The 22790-nt window shown below is 43.4% G+C and overlaps 1 protein-coding gene across 2 annotated transcripts in view; it reads right to left on the bottom strand.

The window, feature by feature from the left end:
• Nucleotides 1-22790, bottom strand: part of ADCY8 (adenylate cyclase 8) — a 136773-nt gene that overhangs the window by 83901 nt on the left and 30082 nt on the right. For both annotated transcript variants that reach the window (XM_042465718.1, XM_042465717.1), the window contains exon 2: nucleotides 6875-7024. In XM_042465718.1, the coding sequence (XP_042321652.1) occupies nucleotides 6875-7024 (150 nt within the window). The remainder of the gene's footprint in view (nucleotides 1-6874; nucleotides 7025-22790) is intronic.

Below are 22790 nucleotides of genomic sequence, written 5' to 3' on the forward strand. Positions count from 1 at the left end.
GGTGGAATCTCTTTTCCTGCAGCTTGCATCCATTGCTCCGGGTCCTAGTCTCTGGAGCAGCAGAAAACAAGCTTGCTCCCTCCTCAATATGCCATCCTTTCAAATATTTCAACAGAGCTATCATATCACCTCTTAACCTTCTTTTCTCCAGGCTAAACATCCCCAGCTCCCTAAGTCGTTCCTCATAGGGCAAGGTTTCCAGACCCTTCACCATTTTAGTCACCCTCCTTTGGACACGCTCCAGTTTCTCAATGTCCTTTTTGAATTGTGGCGCCCAGACCTGGACACAATATTCCAGGTGGGGCCTGACCAGAACAGAATATAGTGGCACTATTATTTCCCTTGATCTAGACACTATACTTCTATTGATGCAGCCTAAAATCGCATTGGCCTTGTTAGCTGCTGCTTCGCACTGTTGACTCATGTTCAACTTGTGGTCTACTTGGACTCCTAGATCCCTTTCACATGTTGTCTCCTTAAGCCAGGTGTCAGGAATAATCCCTGCCCTTCATTTGTTCTGGGAAGAGACCACTTACATAAGATTTCTTTCTTAATTTTAAAACAGGAATTTTTCTTCTGTCTGTCTGTGTTTGCATGTGTATGTGTTTTTGAGTGGCAAGTTGAGAACAATTTTGGTTGATACTTAATCCCTCATTGTTAATGATATCAGCAGGGACCATCCCTAGGTCCCTGGTTTTGCCTTGGAAACCTCAGGGACTGAGATGATCCTAAACAACCCTACTGGTGTCAATAGAGGCTTATACTGAGTCAGGCTGCTGCTCTATTATCCTAGTACTGCTAACATTATCTGGTAGCAGCTCTTCAGGATTTCAGGCAGAATTACAGTTCTCCCTGGAGGTCCTTGATCTTTCCTGGTGGTCTTCTATTTTTAACTAGTCTCCAGCATTCATCACCATTATAGGATTGTAATATTTGGAGAAATGCATGATTCTCACCTTGGTTTAGAGTACGAATAGGTAAGTGTGACCTATAGGCTACATGAGAACCACCAGGGATGTTTTTGTGGCTCCCAGGGTTCCACCTAGGAGTTAGAATATTTTTGCAATTGCACTGAAATGCTCCAAAATGATCTCTATGGGTTGGGAAGGACATGTCCACTACATTTGGAGCTCCCCGGACCCACAAGGGTCAAAATGAAATTTTGCAAAAAGATTAAAAAAATACTTCAAAATGCCCCCCAATTTTCTGTACATGCTAAGAAGGCCCCCAAACATACCCCCATATCATCTAAAGGGTGTTTGAGGCAAAAATTAATTTTTTAAAAAGGAGCAGGTGTGGTGGGGTTAGTGCGTCCCAAGTCCCTCACAGCTGCCCACACCTAGGCTATAGCAACACTAGCCATGTCATGCTTAACCTCCTTCCAGTTGGCGGGCAACCACTCCTCTGATATTGTGCTAGAGCTAAATCTAAGCCTAGATTGATGGTACTGTAAAATATGCAACCTGCTAGAAAAAGTAATGTCTAGTCAGGTATGCAAGAGAACAAAGTGACAATGATACCTTAAAGATAGCTGTGTTCTGCTTTGCGTAACAGATTGGGAAGTGCAAATGAGATTGTTTGTGTCCTTTTTAAAAATAAGTACTAACTGAAAGATTTGGAGGAACTGATGAGGAAAGACTTAAGAAGCTGGGTATGTTTACCTTGAAAACGAGAAGCCTGAGAGATGACATGATGACCATATTTCAATACCTGAAGGACTGTCATGTAGAAGATGGAACAAGCTTGTTTTTGCTGCTCCAGAGGCTAGAACACAAACCAATGGATTCAGATCACAAGAAAAGAGATTCCACCTGATCTTTAGGAAGAACCTCTTGGTTGTAGGAGCTATTTGACAGCAAAATGGACTGCCTCGGGGGCAGACTATCCTGCTTTGGAGATCTTTATACAGAGGTTGGATGAACATCTTTCAGTTGTTTAGTTGTTTATTCCTGAATGGTGGGGAGGGGTTGTACTTGATGCCCCTTGTGGCCCCTTCCAACTCTATGATTCGATGAGTCTGTGAGGAACTTTCTGGGATACATAGGAACACCTTGTCCCTCACCAGGAACCACATCCGACAGACCTCCTATATTGAGTGTATTTACCTGACCCTAAAGGCTAGGGACAGTCTAGGGATTCTGTTAGTGTATCGGCCACCCCGTGCATTAGTGGACTCCCTTAACGAGCTGACACAGCTGGTCGCTGAGCTGATGCTGGAGACACCCAGGCTACTTGTCCTGGGTGACTTCAACATCTCCCTCATGGCCAGCTATGTTCCATCCGGTGCGGCTCGGGAATTCATGGATACCATGGCGGCCATGGGCCTGTCCCAGCTGATAAAGGGTCCTACGCATTGCGCGGGTAATACTCTTGATTTGGTCTTCTGTTCGGATGCGGATAATCCGTGGGTGGAAATAACTAATATTTCCCCCTTGTCATGGACGGATCATTTCCTGGTGGAGGCAAAAATCAAGGTCTCTACCCAGATCCCCCCCGGGGGTGGTGGACCTGTTAGGATGGTCCACCCTCGACGGCTGATGGAACCCAAAAGGTTCCAGGAAGCTTTAGAGGGGTACATGGTTGGAAGTGACAGCGATTCTGTTGATGCCCTCACCGGTATCTGGAATACCGGTCTCTCAAGGGCTATACACAGCATCGCTCCTAAGCGCCCTCTCAGGCCCGCTTCCAAGCGCAAGCCCTGGTACACGGAAGATCTCCGGGCAAGGAAGCGGGAACTGCGACGGCTGGAGTGCCGTTGGCGGAAACACCTTCGCTTACACGACAAGGCTCTCCTAGACCAACGGTTAAAGGACTACGGAGAGGCGATACGAGCAGCTAAGAACTCGTTCTATGCTGCTCGTGTCGCGTCCGCGGAGTCGCGTCCAGCAGAGCTGTTCAGGGTGGTTAGGGAGCTAACTCAGCTCCCTCCTGCCCTGAACCAGATCCTTGAACCTTCTAAGGCCTGCTGTGACCAATTTAATGACTTCTTCGCGGATAAAACCTCTCGGATAAGCGAAGGTCTTGACACCGACATTCAGGCAGAACCTAGAGTAGAGGTATCCAGAGCCTCCGTGGACTCCATTAAACTGGATCAGTTTGAGTTGGTCGGTACCGATGATGTGGACAAGATCCTCGGAAGTGTTCGGAAGACGACCTGCTCTCTCGATCCCTGTCCCTCATGGCTAGCGGCCCAGGGGGGACCGGCGGTAACTTTATTGTTACGCCGGATCATTAATACATCTTTGAGGGAAGGGCAATTTCCATCAGAATTAAAATTGGCCATTGTAAAACCTATATTAAAAAGCCCTCCCTCGACCCCCTGGTACACAACAATTATCGGCCAGTCTCGCTGCTGCCATTTTTGGGGAAGGTGATCGAGAGGGCGGTTGCGATCCAGCTTCAGGCGGTCTTGGATGAAACGGATTATCTGGACCCATTTCAAACTGGCTTCCGGGCGGGCTACGGGGTTGAGACGGCCATGGTTGCCTTGGTCGATGATCTCCGTCTGGGCATTGACAGGGGAAGCGTGTCCCTATTGGTGCTCTTGGACATCTCAGCGGCTTTCGATACCATAGACCATGGTATCCTTCTGGGGCGCCTGGCAGAGGTGGGAATCGGGGGCACTGCGCTCCAGTGGTTCCGGTCCTACCTCTCCGGGAGGTCCCAGATGGTGCAGCTGGGAGACGTGTGCTCCGACGAGCGGGCCCTTAAAACTGGGGTCCCTCAAGGAGCCATTCTGTCTCCCATGCTATTCAACATTTACATGAAACCGCTGGGAGAGATCATCCGGAGGCATGGGGCGCGGGGTTATCAGTACGCTGATGACACCCAAATCATTTTCTCTATGTCTCCGACTGATGCAGTGGCCGAGGATGGCGTCTCTCCTCTCGTGGCGTGCCTGGAGTCAGTAATGGGCTGGATGAGGGAAAACCGACTCAAATTGAATCCAGAGAAAACGGAGGTACTAGTGATAGGTTCCCCTGGTCCAGGAATGGCGGTGGTTCCACCTGTCCTGAACGGGGTCACGCTCCCTGTGAAGGACTCCGTGCGCAGTCTGGGGGTGCTTCTTGACTCGTCGCTTCACCTGACTGCTCAGGTGAATGCGACGGTCAAGAACGCCTGTTACCAGCTTCGGCTTATTCGCCAGCTGCGCCCATACCTGGCCCAGAGGGACCTTGAAACTGTTGTACATGCTCTGGTAACCTCGAGATTGGACTTCTGCAATGCACTCTACATGGGGCAACCCTTATACCAAGCCCGGAAGCTACAAATGGTACAAAATATGGCTGCCAGGCTGGTCACTGGTACTTCCAGGGCCAGCCACATAACACCGGTGCTCCAAGATCTGCATTGGCTGCCTATTCGCTTCCGGGCGCAATATAAGGTGTTGGTGATGACCTATAAAGCCCTAAATGGCTTGGGCCCAGGATACCTGAAGGACCGCCTCTCCCCGTACATTCCGTCCCGCACCCTCAGAACATCTGGGCAGCAACTCCTTAGGGTGCCAGGGGCCAGGCTTACCTCTACTACGAGGAAGTCTTTCTCTATCGCTGCCCCGGCCCTTTGGAACACGCTGCCCTCAGAGCTCCGCTCGGCCGCCTCCCTGGCTCAGTTTAGAAAGGATGCTAAAACCTTTCTGTTTAAGATCGCATTCCCCCAATCATAGTCCTAGCAGGCCTCCTTGTACTCCTTGTATCCTGCAAGAGGATTGGCTAACGGGGGCTTTGTCTTGTCTTGTTTTTATATTTGATAGTGATGATGTTACTGTTTTTAAATCGTTATTTGCTTGTTTTATGTTGTAAACCGCCCTGATCTCAGGAAGGGCGGTATATAAATAAAAGTTTTATTTATTATTTTATTATTAAGCTGGGCTTGCACAAAAAGGACACACTCCACTTGAGCAATGATAACACTAGAGTGCTGATGCTTAACATGAAAAAAGTGGTACAGCAGCTTTTAAACTGCATGGTATTGGTCTATAGAAATATAATAATAGAATCATAGAGTTGGGAGAGACTACTAGGGCCATCCAGTCCAACCCCTTGCCATGCAGGAATACACAATCAAAGCACTGTTTTAAAACCCCCAAAGAAGGAGGTTCCACCACTCTGTGAGGCAACATGTTCCATTATTAAACAGCTCTTACAATCAGAAAGTTCTTTCTAATGTTTAGGTGGACTCTTTTTCTCATATCTTGATCACATTGGTCTAGTTCCTAGGCTCTTCAGCAGGATTAAGTAAGCTTGCTCCTTTTTCAAGATGACATCACTTCAAATATTTAAGCATGGCTATGTTGTCACCTCTTAACCTGCTCTTCTTCAAGCTAAACATATCCAGCTACCTAAGCTTCCCTTTATAAGGCATGGTTTCCAGACTTTACTCCATTTAGGTCTCCCATCTCAGCACATGCTCTAGTTTGTCAACATCCTTTTTGAATTGTGGTGCCCAGAACCTGACACAGTATTCCAGGTGAGGTCTGACCAAAGCAGAATAGAGTGGTACTATTACTTCCCTCAGTCTAGACAGTATTCTCCTAATGATGCAGCCTAGAATTGTATTGACTATTTTTGCTGCCACCACTAAGACTCCTAGATCCCTTTCGCATGAGCTGCCATCAAGCCAGGTGCCATCCATCCTATATCTGTATTTCAGAGGAGATAAGAGCTTTTTCTGGACAATCAAAAAGAGCAGGAATAGTATCAGAGTTTTATCTGAACTAACATTACCATGAAAGTGTAAATCAAGATTCAGATCAAGGAACTGGAGCAAAATATACATATATATGCACTTGGATTTTTCCACCTGAGTAGCAGGGCTATAGGGTGCGGAAATGCCGCAGCCTTCTCCTCCTTCTCGTCTATTTTTTCTATCTGACCTTTCTTCCAAAATTGGGACTCAAGATGGCTTACAATTTTTTAAAAAATACAGCTAAAAACATACAAAAAGTGAACATTAAATTGGGATTAAACTACTGACATTATTAAAATTATTTTAAACCACCCTTAAAAGATAAAATACCATTTAATTTTTTAAAATACCCCTCAGTTAAATAGTTCAGTTTAATACACTACAGCATCCTCAGCCCATTCTTTTAAAATGTTCTCTTTTAGAAGCCTGCTGGAATAAAAAGGCACTTGCCTGGCAACCGAAGAACAGCAGAGAGGAGGCCATTCTGTTCTCCCTGGGAATAGGATCCCAGAGTCAAGGGGCAGTCACTGAGAAGGCCCATCTTACGTTCCCACCAACCATTCACCTCTTGATGAACTCAGGGCCCAGGCACACAGTCTGCCAGATAGCCATAGCCAACACTCTGAATTGCGCTTAGACACAAACTGGCAACCAGCAGAGCATTAACAGAGGAATAGTAGCCAGGTTTTCTGAAGACTCTTCAGAAGGTAGAACACATTACAGTAGTCCAAACAGGATGTAACCAATGCATGTACCATCATGGCCTGATCTGGCTTCTCAAAGAATGGACACAGATGGTGCTTTATATGTGAAAAAGCCACTGCAGAAGACTGGGTCTCCAGCTTCAAAGCTGAGTCCAAGAGTACTCCAAAACTAAAACCTTGTGTCATCAGGGGAAGTATAGCCCTACCTAACACAGGCTGAATCTCTATTCCCTAATCTGCCTTTTGACTGATGAGAAACAGCTTTGTCTTGTCTGGATTAAGTTTCAGTTTGTTTGCCTTCATCAATCAGTGGAATGCTAGATTCAACAGCACCATGATAGATAATGCTAAAGGAATATTGGCAGAGCCATTCCACCAGGGAACATACACTAGCCAAACAGCTAAAAAACAAAAAACAAAACAGCAGAATTAAAGGCAAGCAACACAAGGAATAATTTTCCATATAAGTGTTGTTACCTTACCTGCCTCTGGTTTTCTGTTTCTAGCCTCAGTCTAGCTTCTACACATCTTCTGGTCTCTAAGAAGGCTTGTCGTTGTGCTCGGTCTGATAGATAGCTAATGAAGATCCCAGCAGTATTCATGCACATAAATAAAACTGCTTGAGCTGCTGTCTGGAAGAAACAAGAAGGAGGAAAATTAATGACATAGCTCCATCATATTTATATCCATACACAGAAATATACACACACTCTGATTAGGGCTAGGGAATGATAAAATAAGTTTTAGTTAATCCATCATCTGCCTTGTAATCACTTAAATATTTTTGCACATTTCCAGAAATGTAGAATAGGCACCCTTCTAAGATATAGATAGATAGATAGGGAGGTAAGCATTAAGATAAATTTAGTATGTTTTTTTAAAAAAATCTTCCACTCATTGTTTTTTCTACCTGTTTCTTTCCCTAATGTTGCAATATAGCAGAATAAAAAAAAACTATGGACTTTATCACATGAAGCTAGAAAAGCAGAATTTTAACAGGATAAATTTTAACAGTTGTGCTAGTCCTGCTGCTGCTTGCATTCCATTCATTACTGTAGTGCATCTTTCATATGCAAAACCCATCAAAACCTTGCTGCTATTCAATTGCTGCCTTCATGCAATAGGTCCCTTCCGCTGCAGTTCCACTTCTTAAGCAGTCATGTGTTGTCAGTGGGCATAATTCTGTTCCTCTTGTATTGAAAGGTGATATAGGTCCAAAACACACTTCCAAAAATAATCCAGATTGAGACCACTTTAACTGTCCTGCCTCAATGCTAGGGAATTCTGGGAACTATAGTTTGTGAAACATTTAGCCTTCTCTGTTAGAGAGCTCTGCTGCCACAATAAATTATAATTCCCAAGATTCCCTAGCACTGAGTCAGGGCAGTCAAGGTGGTCTGAAACTGGATTATTTCTGCAGTGTGTTTTACACCATAGAAAAAATGATGAATAAATAAATAAACATGACATAGGCCAGTGCTTCTCAGATTATCTGACATGGTTGTCCAATAATGTCCATCCCCCAAATGCCAAAGAATGGCCCAAATAGCCTAAAAGAACTATCTGGTCTTGGAAGCTAAACAGGATGAGCTCTGGTTAATACTTGGATAGGAGATTGCCAATGAGTACCAGATGCTGTAGTGCAGATTATATTTCAGTGAAAGGAACTGGCCAAACCACACCTGTGTATTCCTTGTCTAAGAAAACTCTATGGACTTGGGGTCATTGTAAGTCAACAGGTGACTTAAAGGCATATGCACATACAATGACTGGCAATGTATAGCTGCAATGGCTTCTTTCTTTCATGGAAGCTTGTGAGGAACTAGCAGCTAATAGCTCAGTTATCACCACTGGTCTAGGGACCACCACCCTGAATAGAATAAACTATCTCAATACACAATAACAGCTGGGATAAAAAGTATAACAGTGGCAAAAGTCAATAGATTTGCTGGGGCACTTTTGTCTTGACTGTTTTTCATTTGTATATGTGTTTCAAAGAAGCCCACATAGCAAGGGGCTTAAAATTGATGAAATTGTTTATACCTGTTCAGGCGAGAATGCCTTCACTGTAGTTCTGTGGCCATGTATAGACAGAGAAAGAAAATGACTGGCCACAAAGCTTTATGGTGAACAGGACGTTTGAACTGAGACCTTATTGACAAAGTCTATAATCTATGATGTCTGTATCCGTCTCTAAAACTACTTCTTTACACAATACCTAATTTCTTGATTTCACTGCTTGATGATGTAGTGATGGCCTCTCACTAACCTGTCTTTAATCCTCATGCACCAGGATGGGACATTTTAGTTTCCCCAAAAAACAGGTGCTGTAGTTCCACACAGTCAAAACAAAAAATGTCTCAGCAAATCTATTGATTTTTGCCATGGTTATATCTTTTATCCCAAAATAAAATTCTAATTGAGAATGAGGTATATGTTAAATCCTATTCCTAATTCAAACCCTAATTTATAGTGTACTGGAATTCTCAGTGGGGTTATAATGTCTTTGAGTATATGGAAATGGAATGTATGTTATTTTTTATGTGTGTTTTTTAAAGTGAAAACTATTTTTTTTAAAAAAAAGGAAAACAGACTTCTCATAGATATCTTAAAAAAACAAAAACCTAGTGCATGGAGGTTAAAACACTGGTGGGCAACTGCTATCTTCCAGGTAGTGTTGTACTGCAGCTCCCATCAGCCTTAGTAAGCCTAGCTAATGGTGCTGAGTGCTGGGAGTTGTAGTCCATAAACATCTGAAGGGCCATATTTGTCCACGCCTGTTTCAAATTGGTTATACCAATAGCAGCTGGTGATATCCAAAGCAACCTAGTGGTGAATCTACTCAATATCAGTGACTGGGCAACAACACTATGAGAAGGAGAAGGCCTTTGCTTTGTGTTAGTAGCCTTCCCAGAGATATTTGAATAGACATTAGTAGCTTGAAATAGGATGCAGGGTTAGATGGAAAGTTGGTCCGATCCACATACTTATGTTTTTATTCAACTAGCTCCCTCTATGCAAAGCTAGGCTGCTAGGAGTTAGAACTGACTGCAAAAGCAGTAACTTAAAGAAATAAAATAATTTCTACGATCTCTATTAAATGAGTTGGAACATATGATGCCTTCTGTGCCTGGAGGAAGAAATAGGCAACATTTGGGGGCATTAAACTCTCACTGAACCACAGATGATGTTTGCAAGAGATGAGTCACAGCACCGGAGTCAGGAATGATTACAGGCATAATTAGACATCTTTTACTTTTATTTTTTCGCAAAATGTTCTCTGAAACACATGATGTTACTGTTGTGACTCGTTTCACAATATAGTGTTAACAGCAGAGGAGATCAGGGGAAATATACATCACAATAAGCATTTATCATTGTTATTATTGCCATATGATTATTTTCTGTAATAATGAATATGTAGAATGAAATTAATGAGTAAGTTTGTTCTTCTGCTTACTTTCTCAAAGAACTTGTGTCTCACTCAGCTCCTCTGAATAAGCTACTTTCGTTCTGCCTAATTCTTAAGGCATAATCATAGATGCAGTCTCTTCAGTTCCACAAAAGTGGAGAAAGGCCAGCCTAGTTATCAGCCATAGTACTGAACATCCTAAATGTTTTGCATTCATATTTTTATATAAAAACAACAAAACACCACAAGTCTCTAGCCCTCATTGCTGCCAAATGGAGGCTTTAAACAGTGTGGCTGATAAAATCTCCAAAATCAGAAGAGGATATGTAGGATTTTTTATACTCCAGTTGGCTTTATTACCTAGGAACACTCATGTGTAGAGATGGGAAAAGACATTTTTATGAGTTTGTCCAGCTCATGCTCTGTAAGACTATTAGCAAAAGTGTTTGCCTGGTGTGTATGTATGTATTTTGTTTCCTGTTATTTAAAAAATACAGCTTGCATTAGTGCGACAAATGGACAGTTATTCTAGGAGGTGAAATGCAAAATGTCTGGAAAGCTAAAGGTTGAGAACTATTCTATTCTACAGGAAAATTAAAAGAGTAAATCACCCAGTGAAGGACATGTAAATCTTCAAGAAACGGGAGTTATTTCTCTTTATACACAAATCACTGGAGAGCCAGCATGGTGTAGTGGTTTAAGCACTGGAACCCACTGGATGACCTTGGGCAAGTCATGTTCTCTCCGTCTCATAGGATGGCAAAGGCAAATCTCTTCTTAACAAATCTTGCCAAGAAAACACTGCGGCAGGTTCATTTTAGGATTGCCATAAATTAGAAATTACTTGCAGGCACACAACAACACTGAAGCACAGCTCTTTGGGTTTTTTTTTTTTAAATAAGTGGTATATAATATTTTCAAATTTAAAAAAAACCTTACATACAAAGATAATACAGACCCACATTCAGTAGTTTGTTTTTGAGGATGTAGAGAAAGAGACAGTTGCTGGCCACCTCACTGTCCCATATTAAGAACCTATCCTGTACATACATACATACATACATAGACACATACACTGCCCAAAGGGACATGCTCTTCCTGGCATCACCATCTGAGATCTGTATAAACTATTTCCAATTCAAATTTATGGAGGATATTTTATGATATAATGATTTGGGAACGTCTTCTGGGGTGGGGTGGGCAAAATGTGATTGCAAGGGAAATTTAGTGACCTTCAGATGCTGTTGGACTGTAATTCCCAGCATTCCTCACCATTGTATATGCTAGCTAGGGCTGCTGGGAGTTGCAATCCAGCAAAACCTGGAAAGATGAATGATTCTCATTCATGGACTAGAGGCAGGCAGCATCATACATAGCAGAGAAGAGTTGAGTTCTAACATTAGCAACTGCAACTCTGATATACCAGATACAAATAATGGTCAAGATCATATCTCTACACACCTAACTCTGTGCATGCAACCCCACATACCCCACCCTGGGAATGGCCCCTGATGTTGTTACTTAACAGTAAGGAAGGGAGGAGGCGATTCAGACCACATAAAAGGAGTCAGTCCCAGCTCAGTGGGAGGGGGAGAAGGAATAAGGACATGTTCTCAAATAGAATTTACCCACCTTTTCTTTCTGCAAGGACCCCAGAGCAGATGAATCTTCATGTCTGAATCACCTCCCCACCAATAAGTGATGGCAGTAGGGGACCTTCCAGAACTGACAGGTGGGGGGAAGTTTGAGGATGGACCACAACAGCAGGAGAATAGCTGTCTGTGGCCTGTCTAAAAAGGGTCTCATGCATGTGTCAATCACTGACAGGATGCTGGCCAAGGTAAACAGACAAGTAGGTCCTCAAAGGAGCTTCAGGCATTACACAGTTGTCTCAACACTTTACCGATTTATTTGTCATAGGATTAAATATCCTAAGGAATCCCGATATTTGCATTTTGATCAAATATTTAAAACATACCAATGTATCATGAGAACAGAGGGTCAAATAAGATTAATCTGATAGTGCAGGCAGGTTTTCCAGCATGCCTTGCAGACTCTAGTCCAATCTGGGGATTGGACTAGAGCAGGGGTAGGCAATCTTTTTGAGCCGGGGGCCGGGTTGCTGTCCCTCAGCAAACTGGGGGGCTGAAGCCAAAAAATAAATAATTAAATAATTTTTTTAAAAAAAATTAAATATATAAATAAACCAGGACAAATGTAGGACAAAATTTTCAATGGAAGACACTTTTTTTTAAAAATGGGGACACGTGAAAAAATTTGCTGATTTTTTAAAAAATGTTAATTAAATGCATGTTTCTGAGGCTTCTACAGAAAACTGCCCCCCAAAGGCCCCGGCCAGCAATCGGCGGCGGACCGGGCTGGGGCCGGTCCCAAGGCCTCGCCAGCGCGCATCCGGCCCGCAGCCGCAGGTTGCCTACTCCTGGACTTAGCAATTCAGCAGAGAGTTCTACCTACAGCACCAAGGAACAAATACCAGGATTTCTCATGATGGAGGTATGACATTTTACATGGTATCAACTTGCTATAACTGTGTAGTACAGATACACCAGTAGAACATATAGAACTGCTCAGTCAGGGAATTTAGCCTAAATTAGCAATTAAAAAGAGCAATTCCTACTGGGTCCTTATTGGCTCCTCTGGTCCAATAAGATTTGGTTGGGCTGACAATTTCTTTCAGCTTTCATTATGTCACAATGCAGAGCAGAAAGAATGACAACATTTCCTTCTGTTCATGAGCTGCCATGGTATTTAGGGCTGCCATAACTGAGAGCTCTGAACCGGGACAATGTAGGACAAGGCTTTAAAATGTAGGACCTTTTTTTTAAGGTCCTACATTTTAAAACCTTGTCCTCCTGCTCCTTCCCGGCTTGGGAGGAAGCCTCGGCCTCCTCTCAGGCCGGGAAGGATGCAAGGGCTGCTCCTCATCGCGGTAATCACCGCGGTGGGAAGCAGCCTCCTCCTGGCCCCTCCCTTCCCCGGCCTTGTAGAGGCTTGGGCCTCCATAGAGGCCGGGAAGGAGGGAGGAGAGCGCCCGCGATCGGCGCGATCGGCGCGATCGCGCGGCCCCCCCATCCCTTCCCTGGCCTCTGTGGAGGCTTGGGCCTCCCTAGAGGCCGGGAAGGAGGGTGGAGAGCGCCCGCGATCGGCGCGATCGCCGTGATCGCGGGCGGCCCCCAGCTTCTCCAAGCCCAGAGGCCCTGGAGGACTGCTCCGCGACCGCGGAGCCACTTCCAGGCCTCTGGAGGGGCCTGGGAGAGCTTCTCCCAAGCCCCAGAGGCCCTGGAGAGTGCTCCGTGACTGCGGAGCCGCTTCCAGGGCCTCTGGGGGGCCTGGGAGAGCTTCTCCCAAGCCCCAGAGGCCCTGGAAGAGTGCTCCGCGACCGCGGAGCTGCTTCCAGGGCCTCCGAGGCCACCTGGGAGAGCTTCTCCCAAGCCCCAGAGGCCCTGGAAAAGTGCTCCGCGACCGCGGAGCCGCTCTCAGGGCCTCTGGAGGGGCCTGGGGGAGCTTCTCCCAAGCCCCAGAGGCCCTGGGAGAGTTCTCCCAAGCCCCAGAGGCCCTGGAAGAGTGCTCTGCGACCGCGGAGCCGCTTCCAGGGCCTCTGGAGGGGCCTGGGAGAGCTTCTCCCAAGCCCCAGCGTCCAGGCCCTCTCTGGAAGGGGGGGGTGTCCCGGGGGCGGGGCCAAACCAGGGCGGGACCGTGTGGACCCGCCCCAAACCGGGAAAGTCCCGCCCCCAGGCGGGATATGGCAAGCTTAATGGTAGTGCACAGAATAAGGTATATGGGCCTCATTGTTGGATTACCCATATCAAGTCCTTTGCTGCTTTAAATCCCCACACCAGATGCAAAGAATAATAATACAGTCCACCCAAGAAAGGGTTCAGATGGAAAGGGCTGTAGACTAGTGGCACAGCACATAGAATTAACATGGTATACTGCAGTGGCTAAGAGTCATAAACAGGGACTTGTGAGATCTGGGTTCTAATCTCCATTGCACCATGAAATTTACTGCATAACCTGGTGCCAATCTTTCTCTCAGCCTGACTTAGCTGAGAGCATTCCTGTAAAAATAACACCTTTATGAACATATCTGATTTTATGAAATTTTAGAAGTAAAGTACAACCAGGGACTTAGAAGGAAGAGCATTTCTTGGAGATCTTCAGGAAAGGATTGGGAAGATTCTTACCTGATACTTGGGCTGTATCTGCACTGCAAAAATAAGGCAGTTTTGACACCGCTTTAACTGCCATGGCACAATGCTATAGAATTCTGAGGTTTTTAGTTTTGTGAGATATTTAGCCTTCTCTGACAGAGAGTTCTGATGCCACAACAAACCATAGTTCCCAGAATTCCATAGCATTGACCGTTAAAGCAATGTCAAACTGCATTGTTTTTGCAGTGCAGATGTAGCCCGAGAGAGCTTTCTCCCAAACAGTATGGCCACTGGCCTTGTTAGCTTTAGCAGCTATAGTTCAAAAAAGTAACTTTTCCAAGCTCTACAGTCAGTACACACAGTACTAGCCTAGATGAAACAGTAGTCTGACTCAATATAAGAGACTTTTCTATGCCCCTAGAGAATCTTATTGCCAAATCACATTTTCCATGTAGTTCAATTTTAATACTTCCTCCAAGTCCCTATCCAACTTCATCTCCACATTTTTGCATTGACTTCACCACCTTCTTCATTCTACAAGATTTTAACAATGTTGACTATCCCAAGAGTTTACACAGTTTTCTACATGGGGTTTACTCCCATGGGTGTAAGCTATTAAGACATAAATAATGCAAGATGAAGTCATTAAATAATTTGGTGAAGCACTTTACAAACCCTTGGGATTTTTAAAAATAAAAATAAAGTGGAGTATGAAGTTTATTTTTAATAAATTGGATAGGAGAGAGTGAAACCACAGCATCAGCTATTCCATCGCTAAGTTCCATCTGTTTTATCATGTTCCAGGTTAATTCAATCCTCGTTAAATTTTAAAATCCTTTCATCAACTTCGTCTCTCAGACATCTTAGCTGTATGCCTCGCCTGCCTCCCCAACCTCTAAATTGGTAAAATAAATATTAACTTGTTCCTTTCCTCCTAATTTAGTGCTCCCTGACACATGCATGGAAATACATCAGATATAAATAGCTCTTTATTACAGCATGTCTGAGTTTCTGCACTGCTCTTGTAATCGGAACATTTATCGTGCATTCATCAGGGCAGAAACAAGATAAAGCTATTTTTAAAACTAGAGAAGATTAGTTTTTAGTTAAGGTAGGTTCTGGACATTGGCCTCACTCATCAATGGAAGATGCCTAGCCTGGTCTTTAGGAAAGCAAAGCGGACCAGAACTTTTGCTGAGGCCACTTGAATAATAGAACTAGAAAATGGGGGCATGCAAGGTCCTTGGACCTCTATATGAACAACTGTACACCAGATCTCCTGGTCGTTCATGTGGGAACTGGTGCCACTAGTGTTGGGTCCCTTTCTGAGTACTCTTGTGATCCGGATTTGATTCTGTCATGCTCTCCTCAGGTGCTGATGTGATCACATGAGTGCTGGAACAGGGCACATACTCCTCTGATACTTGCTAAAGCTGTCTCAGTGGCAAGGGAGCTATATCCTTGCCCAGAATGGCCTTACCATCAAAGGGGGCATTGCAAAGTGGGCAGTCCCCCGTCATGCTGTCTGAAGCACAACCCTAAATAGGCTTCTTTCTCTCCTCTTTCCTACTAGAGCCATTGCAGAGTTGAAAGGAAAAGGGAAAGAAGAAGAGATAAAGCAAAGAAGAATAAAGTGCCCTAAGGCTAAATAGACAGAAAAGGTAACCAGAAAAACAGGAGTGATAAGAAAGACCTGTGCTCTGAGCAAAGGCAGGAAGAATAACTAGTTTCATGGATGGCCAAAGGGAAGGAGCCTGCCAAGTCTGTTTTGTTGTTCAGCATTCACAAGACCCTTATTGAGTCTTCCCACCTGTTTCTGGGCAGTGACAGAGGCCCGAGACAGACGGGTGGGAATCACCATCCTCGGTCCAAAATTAGGGTTCAGGAGCACGCAGCAACCATACACTCCTGAACCCTAATACGGAGCAGTGGCACCATCATGGTGTACTCCAGTCCACACAGGGGCCGCCATGATGACGCAAGTGTGGCGCCACATCCATACGTCGGGGGCCCGCACTTGCATAATTGATGCAACATAGTGTGCTAATGGTGTACTGATGGTGGCGCCCATGCACACCCAAAAGAACCTGCTTTTTGTAGGTTCTTTTTGAAGAGGAGGGAGCCCACATGGTTTGGCTGCTGTGGGTTCCCTCTGGAGAAAAATGGGCAACTACAGACTGCCCTTTTGGGGAGGTCTGTCGAGCCCCAAACAAACTCAAATTGTGTGGGTTCCTGCTTTCACCAACTCTTAGAATTCTCTGTTCCTATTACAATTATTTTGGGTCCCCTTAAGATGACATGAGTCACCTGCAGACATACATAAAGTGTTACTTTTTGTAAAATGGTGGTGACATTTCACACCACCATTTTACAAAATGTAACATTCCATGTATGTTTACAGGTGACACATGTCATCTTAAGGGGGGCCAAAATAATTGTAGCAAGAGTCTAACAGCAGATCTACATGTACAATAAAATCCAGGGTACCCCATATTTTCCAGATTCGCAGCCATTCTGGGACTTGTCTATACATACTATTGAAGGGAGGCTATTCACAGCAAATTTGGATTAAGCAGCCACACATCCCCGCCACGCAAATCTAGAGGTTGTAAAATGACAAGCTTTCCTGAATTATTTGTGGCAACACAACACCCTTTTTTGAAAAATGTCTGTCAAGGATGCACACATGTGGAAGAGCACAGGTAAAGGCAAACAGATATATATGGTTTTACATAAATACAGTCACCTTTTTACAGATTGCACCGCTCGAACCTCCTGCTCTTTGGGAATCATCACTTCCTGTCCCTTCAGCACTGCCAGAGTGAGTCTGCCAGCCACACTTATCACACATCCAGATTTTCCAGGAAAATCTGGGGGAAAGGGGGTAAATCTTTTTTTCCCCTTCACTCTCCAAGGAATAGGCCCTAGGGTGCCTAAACACCTCAGCTAATTCCCCAAATCGACAAGACCATTGTATGTCCAGATCACCACTAATTCTGGATAAGTAAGGATTTAAAAAAATAGTATAGATTTAGACAACCCTTAAGTTACTATTTTTTTCTTTAAAAAAGAAAAGAAAAGAAAATGGAAACAGGCACACTGAATCCTCCAGGTAGCATAGAATTCCTGGAGTTGGACAGTAGTCTAAAAAAGGGAACCTCTCCAACCTTTGTTGACAATAGCCTTTCCACCTGACTACCACAGGTCAGTCTCTTCATCAACATTATTACCAACTGTGAATTAGCTGCTCCCTTCCCAGAACTCTCAGCTCCCCCAATTCTGCTATTTGAAGAGTATGGTAAACAACTGTTAACATTAAATCTTGAAACTCTGGCAGTGACCATTCTTTTATGTAACTCCCTTATGTAACAGCATGTAATAGTTCCTGGGTGAACATTAGCTTCTTTTCCTCTGCCCTCCTCATTCCTTTTTTTTAAATCATGCCCCTTGGAATGTAAACTATTATTCTAAAACTTAAATTACTGTAAGGGCTTCTTCAGAAAGGTTTATATAAATATAAAAAGTAAATAATGCATGAAAATAGGCTAGGAAAGAAGCCCCAATTTTTATTTGGTTACATTCTAGTTAGAACAGTGGCAGCACTTCTCCATCCATACCATACCATCTGGCTTACCTAGATGTTTTTTTTAAATTGTAAATTTAGTTAATGAATTTTAAACGTGGATTGTTTTCAAATGTGTATGTCTTATTTGTCCTTTTAAGTTGTTGCATGCATTAATTCATGTGCTTTAACTGATGTTGTTTTCCGCTTTGATCCATGGGAAGAGGTCAGTAAGAAATAGTAGTAGTAGTAGTAGTAGTAATGTAGTATGGTAAATAAAAAAAACAGTGGAGGAGATACTTAAATGCCTTACACACCTCAGTTTTGACTGCTCTCAAACCATGTCTTAAATGTTTTTGGTCAATAGATGTAAGACTCCCAGTTAAAGAGTATCTCTGGACATAATGAATACCCACTGTCTATTTGGGGAATCAATAAAATCCAAATGATAGTTTACAGAAAATCACAGAATTATATTACCTTAGACTTGGAAGTGATCACAAGTGACCTTAAAGTTGGAAGTCTAGCCCCTGCCATGCAGGAATACACAACTGTAGCACTTCTGAAAGATGCTTGTCTAACCTCTGTTTAGAAACCTACAAAGATGTCCACCACCCTTGCAAGGCACTCTGTTCCAGTCTCAAATAGCTCTGGTATGGACTGCCTTGGAGGAAGGAAATAAATTAAGCTATTCAAGAGTACAATGCTGAAAAGTGTTCCAGATACATGACAGTGCAAATGGGCATGTAACCCTACCGGAGATCACACCACAAAGGTAGTGGACGCAGCCTTCTTCTGTTTGTAAAATATATTTTCACTTAAAACAAGTCATGCAGGGTGGAATAAAGAAGAACTAAATGTGAATCACACTTCCAGGAGGACTGCAGGAGTGCAATCATTTTAAAACCAAGTGAAAATGTCCTGTAAAAACAAAAAGCAAGTTAAACTCTGCCTTTGTCCAACATTAGGGTTCTTCCTGGATACAGCCAAGCAGTGACATACACACTCAGGGGAAGTCAGGCATGGTATATGGCAGTGAGGGGAACTTTTTAGAGACTGAATGCCCAAATCCACAGGTGCCACCCAGTGCTGGGGGGGGGGGCGGGACGTCTGGGGGCGGGTCTTCCTCTTTCTGGGGGGCTGGACTTCCGGTGGTAGGATTTCCAGGGGGGAAAAACCCAGGCACACACTCTTAGCCTCAGAGGAAGGCAATAGCAAAAATCCCCTCTCTTCATATCCTTCCAATTTTGTATCCATTCTGAATCTTTCTGTAATCTATGAAGAAACCATTGTACCTTTATTCCTTCCTCTTGGAGTTCTTCTCTAGGTTTCATCTTCATCCCCTTCTGAATACTTTTTATTAAAATCTGGTTTTATTTTAAGCATTTCTCCTCTTCCAACCGCCATCTACCAAATAAGGCTTCATGAGGGAATATCCACATAGAAAGCTTTCTAAAAAAGTTTTTTTTAACTCTCTGGAATATATTGATTAGTCCTCTTCTAACATAGTGGCTCTTAAAGTCTCTCTTTTCCTCTGTCTTCCTGTAGCACAGGAACACATGCCAACCAAATCTTAGTCCACTTCCTTCTAATTTTAAAACCCTTTCTTTTCTTAAATTAATCAAAACCTTTATCCAAGTCACCCCTTCTGCATAATAGCAGTCTCAAATCTTTAAGTCCCATTCCTCCTCTCTCTCTTATGTCTATTAATATTTTTCACTTTTTCTTAGATTTCCTTCCCATCAGATAAATCTAGTTATTTCTTCCATTATGAAAATCACCTCTCATTAATGATGATTGGTAAGGCACTGAAATAAAAATATCATCTATCTTCTGAAGAAATCTTGCCAAGAAAACCCCATGATAGATTCGTCTTGAGGTCACTATAAGTTGGAAATGACATGGAGGCACACAACAACAACAGTAACAACAACAACATGCATAATAAAGCACAGACAGTACAGCACAATAACAAGAACAAAGAGAGCCAGAGGCTTGAGCGTGTGACTCTGAAGACCAGGGCTCAAATCCCAGCTTGGCCATGAAACCCACTGGGAGACCTTGGGCAAGTCACACTCTCTCAGCTTCAAGGAAAGGCAATAGCAAAGCCCATCTGAAGAAACTTGTCAAGACAAACCCATGATACACTCACTTTAGGGTCACCATAAGTCAGACTTGAAGGCACACAACCCCAACCCCAGCCTCGTGCCTTACCAGAAGGCAAAAGCTTTTCCCAGCTGGGGATTGGAGCAGACCTTCTGCCATGTTTCCTGGAAGAAGTCTCCAGCAGCAAGGGAGAGCCTGAGGAGGAGGAGGAGGACGATGACGCTCCTGGTCGTGGGTTGGCTGGAAAAGCCAGTTGTTTGGCCAAGGGATGGGGCTCCTTCCAAAAGTCCCCAAAGAAGGATGGGCAGAAGCTCTGCAGGCAGTGACATACCTGAGTTTGGTGTCACCTGGTGTGGAGGGCCAGGGCTTCCAGCTGGAAGGAGTGGGGCAGGCTTTCACCCTGAAGGGCCACACACCACCCCTCTTTGTTGCAGCTGGGTTTTCCATAGGAGAACTGGGCTGCAGCAAGGAGCCGGCCCAGCCCTACATGCCTCCCTGCCCCTCCTTGCTGTGGCCCAGGCCTCCCTTGCTGCATGTCCTCTGAGATGCCAGAGAGGACACACATGCCACCGGTTCTCAAACATGGGCATATGACATGCACAGCTTTGTTCTTAAGCACCTCACTGCTATTTACACCACCCTCAAGATCTCCTGCCTGGAGTCATCCATCCTGATCTGCCTAATGATACAACTGGATTTACTAAAAGTCCTCTCACTTGTATTCTCTCTTTTTTAGTGATGTCATATGTGGCCTCCCTTGTCTTAAAATGTATCAAGAATCAAGTGAATTTTAAATGCCTAAAGCAACATCTGGAAAATGTCACAAATTGACATTATGACACCAAAAATTTGGAGATGTTGCTAAAACTCCAACGTTTGAAGCACTGTTATATATACAAACACTTGTAATGCCCAATTTAGAGATCTGCTTCTGTGATATACATTTGTGTACTCTTGAGTTCATTCTTCAAATACCTTAATACAAGAGCTATTATATATTTGGCTGCAGTACCCACAGTATACTAGTCAGCATGGAAAGGGTTCATGCTGGTTGGGGAATACTGGGAGTCGCAGCCCCAATTCTGCTTACATGAGCCCACTACTCTTCAGTCCCATGATATCATTTGGAACCCGTTTTAGACCAAAGAGCATACTTGAAATGCATGTTGTTGTCTTGTCATATAGTTTTGGAGGCACAGACTGTTTTATAGCATTTGTTCTCACTAGAGAATTACCAGAAACTAACCAGGATCAATCATAAGCCACACCATCAATTTTCTGCAAGCTAAGAGCTCTTATCTCCTTTGAATCCACAAAGAAGCCAAATGACAGATCAAATCAAATTTACATTTACAAGATATCCTGGGATTTTGAAGCACTTAACAGAGTCAATATTTTTTTAAAAAACATACATAGCAAGGCCAATGCAGTGTGAGTGAACAAAAGTCAAATAGGCAAGATAATTTCATATTTGAAAATGGACTTTAATGCAATGCAAATCATTTTTATTAGTAGCCTGTGAATATAGCAAAAACTTTGCTTGATGAGATTACTGTTCCTCTCATCCCCCCTTCCCCCCATCCAAAAAAAACCCAGTTAGTGTTTTACAGTGTTATTGGACAGGTCAGAAAACAGCACAGCTCTGTCATAAAAATCTTTATCTACATAACCTAATGTGCTACTCAAACCATATACTCAATACAATCACCAAGATGGATGGGTGTATTCTTATTGGCCCAGTTCAGTATCAAGCTTAGCAAACTGAGGCATCGCCTGCCAATCCAAAAAAAAAAGAAAAGAAAAAAAAGGCAGCCCCTTTTCCTTCTCCAGCCCAGTTTAGGGTGACTATGGCTGCAACCATACTGCAGAAATAATCTGGTTTGACATGATTTTAACTGCAATGGCTCATTGCTATGGAACAACAAAATGGTTGTTCTCACTGTATGTTCATTGAACAGCAGCATCTGAGAGAGAAGATAATTTCATATTTAAAAATGGACTTTAATACTGGGGGAGACTGGTTCATAAAGATGAAAACGGTTACATTTAAAGAAAAGGTATTTGCACAACTACTTAAGCTATACGGAAAGTGTTTGCCATTACATCTAATGAACCCATGTAGTCTGTTGCCACAGAGCTGCTTACGCTGCAGCAGACAAAAAGTGAAACCAAATTTATACATGAAGCAGCAGAACAAGTAGATACAAGGAGGTAGATAAAAGCCTTTTGCTACACAAAAGCTATGAGTGCTTTAAATATAACTGTGAACAAGATACAAAGAGAACCATTTAATTAAAACAGAAGAAGCTCATTTCACAAAGAGCGGACCAGTAACTTTTCTCAAAGTCAAAGCAAGAAGAGCTTTAACTAATTAGTTTTGCTAGCTGAAAGTTTTAGAAAGCTTTGTTCAACAGGATTTGGCTCACAGTGAACTGTGGGTGGCATAAAGTTGTGGTGTTTCTCTAGACAATATATTCCATGTGTAGCCCAAAGCACTGGTTGCCATGGAAATTGTTGGTTAATTAGGCTTGAAGAATAATTTTGATTCATTGTTAGGTGTTAAGCTAAAATTAGCAAATTGTTTTCCGTAATGAAAAGAAACAAATCTAATACTTACTTGGATCTAGAAAGGAAAAATAAAGGTTTCATTTGTACAAATTATTTAATAACAACTCAAATGATAGTTAATTCATTATTTGGATAATAAATTATTTCACAGGGTGGTGATAAAAACATACATTGTGAAGCTGAAAATGTTGCATGAAATAAAACCTACATAGCCTTCCATCCTGCAGGGAGATCTATAGCAAAGACCTAGAAGGTCAGAATCTGCTTATCTTTTGGAATATTAAAATAGTAACAAACTTAGAGCACTGTGCTCCCAGAGATTTTTCGCCGAAATGTCTGATTTCACCCCTAAGCATCTGCAACTATGGAAATGAATGAAGAGTGGATGATACAGATTATCTGCATCCATTTCAAACCAGCTTTAGGGCAGGGTATGGAGTTGAGACTGCTATGGTCGCCTTAGTGGATGATCTCTGTTTGGGTATTGACAGGGGAAGTGTGACCTACTTTTGGACCTCTCAGCGGCCTTTGATACCATCGACCATGGTATCTTTCTGGAATGCTTGGGAGAATTGGGA

This window comes from Sceloporus undulatus, chromosome 4 (assembly GCF_019175285.1).
Source record: "Sceloporus undulatus isolate JIND9_A2432 ecotype Alabama chromosome 4, SceUnd_v1.1, whole genome shotgun sequence".
In the NCBI taxonomy this organism is placed as follows: Eukaryota; Metazoa; Chordata; class Lepidosauria; order Squamata; family Phrynosomatidae; genus Sceloporus; species Sceloporus undulatus.